At 36.2% G+C, this 13,682-nt stretch overlaps 1 protein-coding gene across 1 annotated transcript in view; it reads right to left on the bottom strand.

The window, feature by feature from the left end:
- LOC107572531 (poly [ADP-ribose] polymerase 4-like) overlaps positions 1-5,392 on the bottom strand; it is a gene marked incomplete at its 3' end in the record, with an annotated part of 11,742 nt that extends 6,350 nt beyond the window's left edge. Inside the window, exons 1-13 of the mRNA XM_016258948.1 lie at positions 5,340-5,392; positions 4,960-5,099; positions 4,622-4,817; positions 4,091-4,205; positions 3,513-3,591; positions 3,266-3,364; positions 3,005-3,163; positions 2,773-2,910; positions 2,510-2,668; positions 1,292-1,443; positions 1,063-1,194; positions 755-853; positions 449-632 (exon numbers count right to left, since the gene is read on the bottom strand). Of these exons, the coding sequence (XP_016114434.1) occupies positions 449-632; positions 755-853; positions 1,063-1,194; positions 1,292-1,443; positions 2,510-2,668; positions 2,773-2,910; positions 3,005-3,163; positions 3,266-3,364; positions 3,513-3,591; positions 4,091-4,205; positions 4,622-4,817; positions 4,960-5,099; positions 5,340-5,391 (1,704 nt within the window). The remainder of the gene's footprint in view (positions 1-448; positions 633-754; positions 854-1,062; positions 1,195-1,291; positions 1,444-2,509; positions 2,669-2,772; positions 2,911-3,004; positions 3,164-3,265; positions 3,365-3,512; positions 3,592-4,090; positions 4,206-4,621; positions 4,818-4,959; positions 5,100-5,339) is intronic.
- Between the last annotated feature and the right edge of the window lie 8,290 nt (positions 5,393-13,682).

Below are 13,682 nucleotides of genomic sequence, written 5' to 3'. Positions count from 1 at the left end.
AACTGTTCTGGAACAGTGTTGTAAATACAACTTAACCACACGAAGCAGATATCGTCCTCTTTTGGAAGACCAAACAAAGTAATTTCGCTTTCAAAATGAAACACACAGCATCTCGACATGGCGGCAGCAACAATACTACAGTGAGAATAGAAGTTACGCCTTCTTTCCTTGCGTGAATATTTGCAAATCTTATCTGCAAATCATATGCAAATCTTCCCACATCGTGACATAGACATGTGGGGGCGTGTTAGAACGAGCCGTTTTAGGTAGGCGTGGTTGACTCTTAAATTTTATAAAGAATATCTCTTTGGATTTGAGACTTTAGTCCTTGCAACTTTACAGATCTTCTTTATGCACCAAGAGCTTGTAACACTCCAAAGAGAAAGGAAAAATTGAAATCGCATCATATGACCCCTTTAAGTACACAGAAAATGAGTAAGAAAAGCACCTCAAATTCAGAGAGTCTGTTGCGAGTGCGTTGGACTCCATGTACACTGTGGTAGCCATCAGGAGCACAAGTCAAAGTGGTGTCTTTCTTCAACAGGTCCTTACACCGACCCAAAGCCACTTCACACACCAACAGCAGCCGAGAGCCGTCAGTCACACTGGGCTTGGAGTAATTTACACTAGTCCTTTAACACAGAGAAGAAACTTACAGACTGAATAATATCTCCAGTTGTCATGATAGTGGGTTCCCATTATTAATAAATCCGTTATATTAAGAGATGACTGAGTAATGCTAAAAACCACTGACTTCAGAGAGTCACTGAAGTAGATTCCTCCTCCAAGATTCCCGATATCCGTTCTCTCAATTCCATGCTGTTCGACTCCAACCCTGGGTAGCAGCAGACCTCTATAAAGAATGTTTAAAAATGTAAATGTAAAAATTTTAATTCACTTGGTTAATATCAATCAGAAGAAACATGATTCAGCCACATGCAGTGTGTCTGTCTTCACTCACCCCACCACAGTATATATTGAATGTGACAGACATACTGTAAGTGTGTGTGCTGTTTTGTCATTGCATTTAAACAAAGGTTTTTTAAAAAAATGAGCTCTTACCGTGACAGTATTCCAACAAAACTGCTGGGACTAGTGGAGTGGAGGAGGGGTTTAATGTTGCCTAAATCCTCCTTAAACAACTGAAGCTCCATCCCTCTGCTGACACGCAGTATCTGCTGAATCTGAACAGGCCTGTAGTCGATACAAGATTAACATAAATATTTGAAGACACACTCTGAAATATGTTTATGTTTGAACTTCATACCACAATCAGCACAATCATGTTTACCTGTCCTGAAGCAGTTGAGAGACAACATGAAACTCAGGGTTTTGTGGTGGAACAACCTCAATGCTGCACCTCAGAGCTCGATACTTTCCCAGAGACGAGGGTGAGGGGCTTCCCAGAGTGGCCTCGCTGACATTTATAATATCTCTGATCAGCTGGAGACGACAGAAGAGGTAAAAGAGTAAAAAGGTCAGATCTGCACTGTTGAATTAAAAAGCCAAATTCATCTACCAAAATCTTAAAATGTGAAGGAATTTCATTCAGTATTTTAATTTATTTAAATAGTATAATCATTGTATTACAGTAATTTAAAAAAATCTATGTATTATTTAGTAATGAACTATTTATACAACTGACAATGCTTTTTAAGAATGAGAATAGCAAAACAACAAAAAGTAAAACCGTCTAATAATAAAAACATGAAGAAAATGAGCTTAACTGTTATGAAAATAATATTATTATACCAAAATCTTAATGATCCTAAATAAGAGGATGCAACAATTCACTCAACTCATGACTTGCTGTGATTCATGATACTGATACTCTTTTAACTAAATGAGTTTTAGGACAAATTATAAATGAAAAGGTGTTTTTTTTATTTCTCAGACAAAATGCACATTTCTTTGTGAAATTGAAATATGTCAAATAACTAAACTAAATAGAAATTTTAAAACAAATCACAAATCAAATAAATAAATAAATAATGCAAATAAAGGAAATATTTTCATATAAACAAACTAAGACTTTTCCTCTTTCCATTTAAAACGAGAGGCAACCACTGTATATTAATCACGATTCAAACAAAGATGCTGCATGAGCAGTTTATTAGTTTGTGTAATTTAGATTGTATAATTTCGAAATTTGAAGCAAAAACAGAATGGTCTGACTTTATCTTTGTGCAACGTTATAGCATGAGACAGAATGTTTCCTTGGTTACTGCTGTAAACAAAGCAGCACTGTGCTAATAAATACCATTTCAATATGCATTATACATAGATAAGATGAAAAGAAAATACCATCTAATCTTTTTTCTGAAGACAGTCAGTTTTCCTCAAAGATACATTCACATAAACCCCCAATTGTATCACGATTTGCTTAACATCTCAACCAACTTGAGTTGTCACATATTTTCATCGATTTTCTACCAGCTTGACATGCATCGATACACCCTATTCCTAAAGTATTATAACAATTTTATACTATAATTGATGTATGTGATACCTGACAAAGGTCTAGTTTCTTTGACACAAGCTTGTCTTTGGAAGGAGGGTCGATCATTCTGAGGGGCAGAAGAGTGTTGACCTCCTCCAGCAGGGCTTTGACTTCATCCTCTTTCTCAGTCTTTTGTGCCTGCAGTAACAATCCCTCCCCCCTGCTCACCTGCAGCAGCACAGAGCCAGTAAACACACTGGAACCGTTAAACACAGCAAATTCCTGTCAGCTCCTTTACTGCACTCTGTGTGATCATCAAAGCTCATGCTCACATCATTGAGGCTGATTCTGGAGACAGGGACTGTCAGGATGTTATTAAGGGAACCGAGAGCTTCAGTCCAAACCAGCTCCACAAAGACACCAACTTCCTGTGACAATGTGCTGCAGTTCAGCTTCTCCTCCAATAGCAGCTGCCGATCAAGAGTGAGCAATTAATTCACACCTATTAGACACATGTATCAAATAGGCCTAAATAAAAACAGTTCTGCGTTGTGTTTATCTAACCTGCTGGAGGCTATAGGACGCCAAGCGCTCAACCTCAGGGGGAAGAGTGTGTGTCTTTGTGAATTCCTCTGTCGCCATCTCATTCATCAGCTGCAGATATGCTTCCACAGCATCTTCAGACGTCACGCAGAACACAAGCTTGTCCTGAACCACTGCGGTCTATAGTGAGAGAGAGAGTCCATCACCGTCACCACAAGACAAATTCAGCATCTCGGTCAGCATCTGTGATTCCAGAGATAACAACATTCATGATGACCAAACCTCAGCTTCACGCAAAACTGAACACAACACACGATACTGCTGGCCTGCTCGGCCTTTGGCACTCTGCAGCTCCAGAACAGACAAAGTCTTGGGTTTGACCTGAAACACAAAAACACTTGCAGACATGCTCAGGCTGTGGTGGAGAATGTGTTAAAACGGTCATCATACTTTTTTTTTTTAAATTAATTAATTTTTTTAGCGTCCAATAATAAAATAAAGTTAATGTGAATGATGAATAAAGTCTCACCCTCTCAAAAACGGAATACTTAGCCACTTGAAAATATGAAGGAAATTCAGGCAGGTCATGGTCACCTTCTTTGTAAACTCTGCATTGAGTAAATGAAAAGGGGTAGTCAGGTAAACAAGCAAATCTAAACAGCACAAGTGCTGCAGAAACTGATTAAAAACCAAAAACTGTTGAACAAACTCAAGAACTGACAGTGACAAAAAACAGGAGCGCACCTGAACCTGCCAGGACGGGGTCCACCCTTCTCAAGAATCTCAGCTTCAGTCTTTGGGAGTTCAGGGTGACCTCTGAACGTCTCTTTTCCTAGTATGTGTGTTGACACTTTTACCTCTTTATGGTGAAAAACAACATAATGTCAACCATGCCACAAAAATACATGGTTTAATCTCACTTAACACTCTCATAACCCAAATATAATGCCAAATACATTCTCAACAAAAATGTACTGCAACACAAGGCCAAACATGTGTCAGGTAAACAAGCAAATCTAAACAGCACAAGTGCTGCAGAAACTGATTAAAAACCAAAAACTGTTGAACAAACTCAAGAACTGACAGTGACAAAAAACAGGAGCGCACCTGAACCTGCCAGGACGGGGTCCACCCTTCTCAAGAATCTCAGCTTCAGTCTTTGGGAGTTCAGGGTGACCTCTGAACGTCTCTTTTCCTAGTATGTGTGTTGACACTTTTACCTCTTTATGGTGAAAAACAACATAATGTCAACCATGCCACAAAAATACATGGTTTAATCTCACTTAATGCCAAATACATTCTCAACAAAAATGTACTGCAACACAAGGCCAAACAGGTCACCAAACACACCCAATGTCAACAAATAAAACTAATCTGGCTGTGACACTCCCATCTGTTCTGTCAACGTTGACCTCCTTTCACATCTTATACAAGTAAACCTTACAGTATCACTTTAGAAAAACAACTGACATCTTTTCTACTGAAGAAAGACAGTGATCAAATAAACTTACAAGGTAGTGCTGGTTTGGCAACCACAGTCTGAGGAAGTGCTTTGAATAAAAAAAAACTAAACCAGGTTTCCAGATCACAGTGTGCTAATACAACCACAGAAAACAAGCAGTCTTCATGAACTCCTACCTGAAGGAGGGAGGAATTCAGAGGTGGGATATGGCAGCTGTGGGCTCAAATTATGCTCCGTCAAAGGCAGGAGATGCCCTTGGTCCATACAGCTCCACACATACTGCGTCCCGACCACTGGGATCTGCAGCTTCTGGATGCTGCGCTGCCGGTTACTGCTCAGATCCTCCACACTGCTCGTGACTACAAAAGAGCACTGGAGGAGATAAACGGAGGTCAGAAGTCTGTATTTTATGCAACTTTGAAACCCAACTTCTTACCTATATTTAAACAATAATTTGCTTTAGACAGAAGAAACAGAAAGGTAGTTATTACAAAAAAATGAGCACAATACGTACCTCTTTGTTGATGACATATGAGATGTTTCCTCCATTCTCCAGAAGAGCTAATCTCAGTTTATTCTTTTCTTTAAAAGGCACATTTTTCACATCTAACACCACAGTACAGTTTTTAAACACGGTCATGGTGCCACCAGTGTCTAAATTAGAGTCCGAGAAAAGAGAAAACGGCAATGAAACCTACAGTAAATAACAATCATATGATAATACTCGCTGTAAAGTAGCGTGCTATTCTATTTCCGTATTAGGCGACCACAAAGTACACGTACAAGTAAACATCTCGAGTATTCATTAAATAAATCAGACCGCATAATACACATATTGATGTAAAAATTAAACAAATTAAATTATCTTGCTTTTGATATAAATTAATTAAATACTCGGATATAATGCAAATCCAGCCTGCAGTATCTCTCTTGCTAATGTTGTCATGTCAAAGCATTACCGTGGACAAAGAGTCGAGTGACAAGTTTAGGTTTTAAGAAAATACACGAAGACGTAAATATCTTGCAGTGTAAAGTTCAGTAAAAGTGCTTCCTGAGCAGTCTATGTTCCTGACTCATATACAGTAAAGACACACCTCCCTGAGATAAAAACATTAGACGGGCTCCATCCAGTGGTCGAAGCACAGTTTCCTTTGCAAACTTTTTAAAATGAACATTCGATCTCCTTAAGTAAAAAATAAAAAACACACACATTTGATATTTGATAATTGTCTCATTTCTACACCAGATTCGTTCTGTTCAAGGCTTAAACAAAATACGAAAACACACACATTTTAAATTTGATAATTAATTGTCTCGTTTCTACACAAGATTCTTTCTGTCTAAACCTAAACCCATGTCATACGTGTTGCCAATTTAGAAACTTGCTAGATTTAGCAACTTTTCAGATTACCCTAGCAACTTTGTCTTCCAAAAGCACCTAGCAACAAATGTAGCTATTTTTTTTTTTGCCAACTTTTAGCAACTTTTGATAAGTGACTCAAACGATAAAAAGGCACACATTTTCCATCTAAATTAGACACAAAGAGGAAACCAAAGATGCCTAGCAGTGCACACATCACGTGAATTAAGTTAACGGCTATTTGCAATTGTTCAATAATAATTAGGTGTGTTCGACTTGAAGCGGCGCTGCGCAGACCGATCGGTGTATGACATCAAAGTACCGTGAGAGCTAATAGAGAGCAGACGGGCCTGCATGATTTCTAATCGCTCTCGCGGTGCTTTGATGTCATCAATCTGCACAGCGCCGCTTCAAGTCGAACACACCTAATTATGATACACCTTGTTAGTAGCTTGTACCTGTGATTGTTGATCAGTTGGAATGGAAAATTGTAGAAATGGAAAAGGTAGTAATTTTCCAGGACTTTATCCATTATCCATTAACCCTGTAACCCCAAAACACTAAATACAATGCTGAATTTAAAATGTAGGTAAAAAAAACCTGTGAAAAATCAATATGGAAAATTCCTTCATATTAACATAGTAGACTATTTTTACAGGCTTTTCTTAGAGTGTAGCATACTAACAAACTACTAATACCCCTGCTTAAAACGAATTGTTCAGAATGTGCTAATACATTTTTTTTTACTAGCTAATAAAAAAAAAACTTAAATTGCAATTGTTAAAAAATGTGTACGCGTTCAGTAATTTAATGTTGTATTTAAAAATACAGTTATTTATATTTTAATATTATTATATTATGCATTTATATTAGTTTACGAACAAATCGAAATTAACATACATAAATCATATTGCCTTTATAAAGGTTCAAAGGGAAAAAAAGCAACAAAAATATTATGATGAATTAATGAATAAAATTCCCTTGGTAGTTAGAACACAATTGCACTTGCTTATGTGGATTTTCTTGACTATAATCACTACCAAAATAGGCCTACCATAAACACTAAAGTAGTTGTTACTAGCAATAAAACAGTGTTAATTCACTATTAGCTATCGCTGTCATCAAAAATATGTTTGTATGCTATTTAAAATATGCTAAAAATGTCCAGATTGAATTTAGCATTATTTATATAATAATATAGTAGGCCTATTTAGCAATATTTAGATTGTTTTATTTTTAGATTTTCAGCTTTCATGTTAATTTTAGTTTAACTTGGTAATTTTGTCATGTGCTTTATTTTTTATTGATTAGTTTAAATTTGTCTATGTAGCCTTCTTTTAGTTTCCATATTTCTAATATTCGTGTTTTAAGATTTGTTTAACATTTTTTTAATTTTATTTAAGATACCAAAACAATATTAGTTTTAGTTTGAATAATTTTAATTTGAGTAATTCTAATGATTACTTTTATTTTTTGTTTTGTTTTAGTTAACAGTAATTACACTGGTCTGAAACATGATGCAGAATTGCCACCATTAATATTTAGAGTAATATTTAGATGGCAGTTACCATTAATAGACGTCTTTACCAATTCGGTGAGCATGTTTTCCAGCTTTTTTAGGTTTATAAATCTTACCGTTGTAAATTTAATGAAAAGCATCATATTATGAAGGATTTAACTGAAATGATGGTGTATTGTATTTATTCTTTGCTCATTTTATACCATGTTCTGCATTGACCCTTGCTACTTCTCATTTATCAGTTTTTTTTCTTCTAGGTAATTGGCCTAATTCTTATTCTTGGCCTTTCATTTTTGTTGACGATAAGTTCATCTCTCACGACCCGATGGAAGCCGTATTATAAATCGCTCTATGATGTTTATGTGGAGCGGGAGACTTCAGCCATTCTGGAGGACAAACTACATGATAAAGCTGTGGAGAGAGCCAAACATGTCAGTGAGCATTCGCTGAGGAACTTTCAAAATCCACACATGAACATTCAGGGTGATGCTCATCATGTTCAGTATCAACAGTTAGGGAATGCTGAAGAAGACATGTGGCACAAAATATCAGACCCAGCCCTACATTTAATGGAGTTGCCATAGACACTGTAAACTTTATGCCTGCTCCCTGCATCTTGCCAAAGGAATAGTGTACCACTGTTTTCACATTTATTTGCATATTCTAATTGTGGGTTTATTCTCTATTTAATACTGAGGTACAAGCAATTCATTGCGTTCAATATTGCAAAAAATGCTATACAAATAGCAAGAGGTTCAAGAGAACTCCAAATAAAATACTGAGGTGCTAAGGAGGTTAGTATGTGAGGATACTCAACTGTTCAAAAGTTTCGGTCTGTAAGATGTTTTTCTTTTGAAAAATTATATTTTTATGAAGTATGAATGCATTAAATAAATAAAAAAATGACAAAAAGACATTTATAAAGTCACAAAAGATTTCTATTTCAAATCAATTCTGTTTTAAACTTTTTATTCATCAACTCCTTTAAAATGTTTCACGGTTTCCACTAAAATATTCAGCAGCCCAGCTGTTTTCAACATTGATAATAATAATAAATGTTTCCTGAGCAGCAAGTTAGAATGATTTCTGAAGGATCATGCAACACTAAAGACTTTGCCATCACAGGAAAAAAATGTTTTAGAAATATTCAAAAAGAAAACAGCTCTTTTAAATTGTAATAATATTTCACAGTATGACTGTTTCTACTGTGCTATGCTTTTGATCAAATAAATGCAGCCTTGGTGAGTGGAAGAGACTTCTTTCAAATCATACCAGTCCCAAACTTTTGAATGATAGTGTGTGTGCAGTTATTGTTACAATAAGAACTGCAGATCCAATGCACAACAAGAAGAAAGAAAAAATGAATTCTTTAATACAAAAAGCTTTACAGTTTACAAAAAGACATTTTCTATTCTAAAAATAATTAATGACTATGCACCTTTTATTTTTTTGGCACAGTGTATGAGCAGAACTAAAAGGGCAGAATGTTAGACATTCTTCTTCCCCTCCTTGTTCTTCTTCTTTTTTTTAAACAAAGTTTTGTAAAAATGTTTTACACTATTAAAGACCACCGGAATAGATTCTAGATGAGCTCTTTTGGATTAGCCTAATAGAATCTACCTGGAGAATAGAACGAGCTGGAGTGAAGTTAAACACTTAAGTAGTTATTGCTTGGTTTGTTGTATACCCCTAAGGTTATAATTTTTAAATGTTCTTTAACAATTTGAAGAAATTTGTTTATATAAATTGGGAATTAATGAGGAAAGTGTTTTCTATAATTTTTTTTAATATATATAATTGATGTTATTAATAAACAAATTATTACAAAAATAATCCTTTAGAATATAAAGCTATAACTTTACGTATACATGAATGTTAGTTATTTGTGACCTTAAGGATTCACTTCACCCTCTCTTCACAGTAATATTCTTCACTTAAGATCTTAAAATCTATTGGGCACATTAATGTTGTGCATGACTTGCATCTGATGAAACACAACCGCTTGGGTTCATTCAGCTCAGTCTCATAGGTGAAGTTTGTTGAAGTGTAAGTAAGTCTGTTTAAATATAGGTGGACAAATGTGATTGTTTGAGGGATTTATTGCTGTGGAACCAATTATATGTATTATAGCGTGAGGATCATATTGCATTTTTTAATGAACCACATTATATTTGCTTTAATATGAATAAACATTTTTGATATTTGCTATCCCAGTTCATGAATATTGAAGTATTTATCATATGTGTGACGGTGGATGTCAAAGATTTTTCAGAAAAGTTATATATATTAGAAGAATACAGGACAATTGGGGTGTATGCTTTGAGCCTGCAGTTCCTCCATCCCACCACATGAGGTTCCTCCTCTCCAATGTTAGTGCACTGACTGCACACACACCTGGGTTACGCATTTCGTTTTTATAAAACACTTACTGTAAGTAGTTATGCATGTGTCTTGAGAAGCCACAGCTGTTCAGTTGCTGTATTTTTTGTCGGACTGATTTGCAGACCTTGTCTGTTTTGATAGATGGCTCTGGCTAAAGCTCAAGGCCATGAGGAGTCCTGCAAAGTACAGTATAAGCTGTGAGCCACTGTGCCTTTGAACCCATGTTGCTCCAAAGGGACTGATTAATCGCTTTGCTCTGTGGTTTTATTTGCCTGTTGACATTAATATTGATTTGAATTGGCATAATCTAACTTTAATACATTTTTAGCCCAAGATGCTAAACATGGGTTAGATGGTTATTTACATGTACAGATATAAATAAGCTTTTCAATGTAATGAGCATACATTGCCCACAGAAAACCAGATAAGTCTGTGCACACTGAGTCCGAAGTTTTCGTCCGAAATGTTCGCACGTTGAAAAATAAGTCAACTTTAAGTCAACAATTGTGCCTGGGAGAAGGTCAGTGTGAATCTGTATTTCAAAGGAAGGCTCTTCTGTTACCCTCTGCATAATGAAGCTTCTGTGATCTCAGATCATAATATGATTCACAGGACATCATACAGCTTTTTACGATTCATTGCTGATGCAGAATCTTTTTTTGAGAAATGTGTCATCCAGTTTTAATGTCAAATATATCAATTTCTCTGCATGATCTGAAATGTTATGATGTCAAGCAGAAAAATTAGATTTTTTTAAAATTGTTTTTTAGAAGTGATGAAAAGATTTACAAATACTCACTTAGTTTGCAGGATACAGATTCTTCCTCTTTGAACACTAGGGGGAGGCATATGTGTCCTCTTAAAGGAATAGTTCACCCAAAAATGTAAACCCTGTCATCATTTATTCATTTATTTTGTGTTGATGAGCACAAAAGTAAAGAAAGTTGGTAAGCAATATGTTTCTTGTCCCCTTCAACTTCAATAGTAGGTTTCCCAAATAATGGAAGTCAGTGGGGACTAGCAACTGTTCAAGCTCCTGCCAACATGGTCAATTCCCCTTTAGCATTCCTTTGTAACCCAGCAAACCTTTTTATTCACATTCCAACTTCCACTTCCGGCATTCAACAACAGAAACAAAGAAGAACAAAGAAGAACAACATTAACAACAGGAGGATGGAGGACGCTGTGATCGGAGCTGTGTGTTTGTTGTGTCTCGCGGGTTTCACAATAATGGACATGGAATGTCGAGGTATATGTAAAGCGATTGAAAGAATGGAAAGGAGGACTAAGAATCTCCAACTGGCAGTGCTACATTTGCTACAAGTGCCTGCACTTCAGCGTCCGTCCATCTATCGCTGTTCTCCATACTTGCGAAATAAGTTGATACAATGTTTACAGTATGTTTACACGGTGATTTAAATCATGGCGGGTGAGGGCGTTTTCGTACGCACTCGCCCCTAATTTGATCGCTCCGCCCCACACATACATATGCAACCCAGGCAATGATTAGTTCTGTGAAACAAAACAAAACCAATGTTACACCGTGTCATCACCGGACGCGAGTGGCACGGCGCGACAAAATACAATGGAACTCATTATAATCAGTGATGCTGTCTACACCATAGATATATATACAGTATATACATATCTATGGTCTACACTGGATGCGGCGCGGCACGACAAATCCCCGACAGAAAACTGCTGCTGCGTTCTATTCATGATGTATTGACTCAAATTTCAAATGATTTTCAACAGTCGCTTTGTCGCGTCCAGTGTACTAGACCGACTTTAGTTGTTGCGGCGCAGACATGGTGTTACTCACCTATCGAGAAGAAACAAAGCAACCTCGGTGTCCGATCGCAGGCCTTCCGCTCCTTGAGTTCTCTCCAGCGCTGGAAAGCTGATCTGATATTTACACGGGTCCTACTTCTTGCCTTATTGCCTTAAGCCTTCTTTTGTTCCGCAGACATTTTTCTCTTTTGTTTTTTATCCGCCATCTCTATCTTTCTGTCGCTCAGCTCGCTAATGTCCATCCTGTGCACTGAACACCCTCTCTTCCACATCATGAGTAGACATGCCCCTTACTGCTGATTGGCTACAAGTTTGTTTTGCTAGTCGGCCTGAATCAGTTTTCTAAAGCGTTTTTGAAAAATCGCTTACCCCACCTTTAAAGAAATATAGCACAAGCTCACTTACCAAGCATAATATTTCACAAAAGTTTTAAGCGATAAAACAACAGAAAAACTTTTCAAAATGATGAGAATGAATTCATTTTGAATGAATGAATGAATGAATGAATTTATAAATCAATTTGGACACAGTGCTGTTTTTTAACTTAAGGGGAACTGACTTTGTACTTCCACTAAAATTATCTTGGGACCAGTTAATGGTCAGACTAGACTTTGTAAACACAACATTTTTATGGACACTGCAATGGTCGTAATATGATGTCTTGATCTTTTTAAAACTAAAACAAAATTCCACATACATTTGGATACAGTACATTGGTGAAACATTTTTGGGGCCAATATGTGTGTCTATAAGACGTTATCGCTATTGTTAAAACAAGATGCTATATTGAATATTTTATAGTTTAAATGCAGTATTGCTGGATACTTTGTCTATTTAATGTAAATGTCTCATCTCTGGCTGATTTTGTTTTTGACTAAATTAGTGTTTTTTTTAATCGGTTGAGTCAATAATTCAATGATTCACTCATAAAAACAGTCATTTGAATGAATGATTCAAATGACTCACACATAAAGATAGAGACTTGTGACCACTGAAAAATCCCCACCACAAATAACAGACTGACAGTCTATCTGGAACAAACACATCCCAGTGCAGATTTTTTTTCCTCAGTTATACTGATGCCCTGCGTTGGCTTTTCTCAAGAACACCCTAAACTTTAGGTTCTCTCACACTTTCAGCAGTACTGAACCCACAACATTAACTCTTGAGGGGCTCCCACCCACATGCATAAAAGGAAAGAAGTCAAAGCATCTAACCGCTGTGTTTTTGGCTTTTCAGAAAATTAAAAGGGATTAAAACACATTATGTCTTTACAAGTAGTAAACAAGTGTTGACAACTGGTGGTCTTTGCATCCAGAAACCCACACATTTTCCTCAGTTTGTGACTTGCCAGAAAACTGCAACAAGAAAAATTCTTCCCATCTTCACAACCAGTAAATGATCATGAGTTTTCCTCAATCATCTGCCTCCTCTTTGTTTAGGCCTATTCCCTCAGAGCTCTTTCCCGAATTTTCTATATCACCTCCCACAACTCTAAATACATCTCCACTGACATTTTTATAAGTTCTTCTTCTCTCTCAGCTGAAATTGCACTTTCATAGATTGAAAATGGACATTCAGTCATCCATAAACTGTATGTATTTGTGTTGTGAGAAAGCCCCAGATGCATTTTCACATGGCTAATGTCCATATCCTCCTAATGGCCTTTCTGATGGCTTGAATCTGATTTAAGAGCCATGTGCTTCATATTTATGGAGAGAAAAAGAGATACACAGAAAGACATAGAGGCAAACGGGAGTGAATGATTTCTCCTTTTTTCTTATAGCCTACTTAAAAGTGGATTCAGCAGTTCGGTGCTAATTTAAAAGGTTTATTGGTGATCAAAATGGTGTACAATCACATGAGATGAAGACTGTATTCATAATAGTTTTCTATAAAATGTGTTTTAATTATGTAGATAATTATGCGAGTAGTGATGTTTATTCTGAGTACAAGTCCACACTCTGGCAAAACCTGCTCATAAAAACAGTGTAACTGCAATGTGAACACAGACCAAACGTTAATAAAGACACCTTTTACAAATCTATTTTTAATTATTATAATTTATGAAAGTCTAATCAATTAAGTGTCATTTACAAATCATTAACTGGAATAAAATGTGAATCTAGAATCACAAGTCTCTATCTAGAATAAAATCTAATTTCTATTTATTTATTAGTAATGC

This window comes from Sinocyclocheilus grahami, unplaced genomic scaffold, assembly GCF_001515645.1.
Source record: "Sinocyclocheilus grahami isolate Dianchi unplaced genomic scaffold, SAMN03320097.WGS_v1.1 scaffold1769.1, whole genome shotgun sequence".
NCBI classification, from domain to species: Eukaryota; Metazoa; Chordata; class Actinopteri; order Cypriniformes; family Cyprinidae; genus Sinocyclocheilus; species Sinocyclocheilus grahami.
The sequence above is the reverse complement of the archived record's forward strand: the minus strand, read 5'-3'. Positions and strand labels throughout refer to the sequence as shown.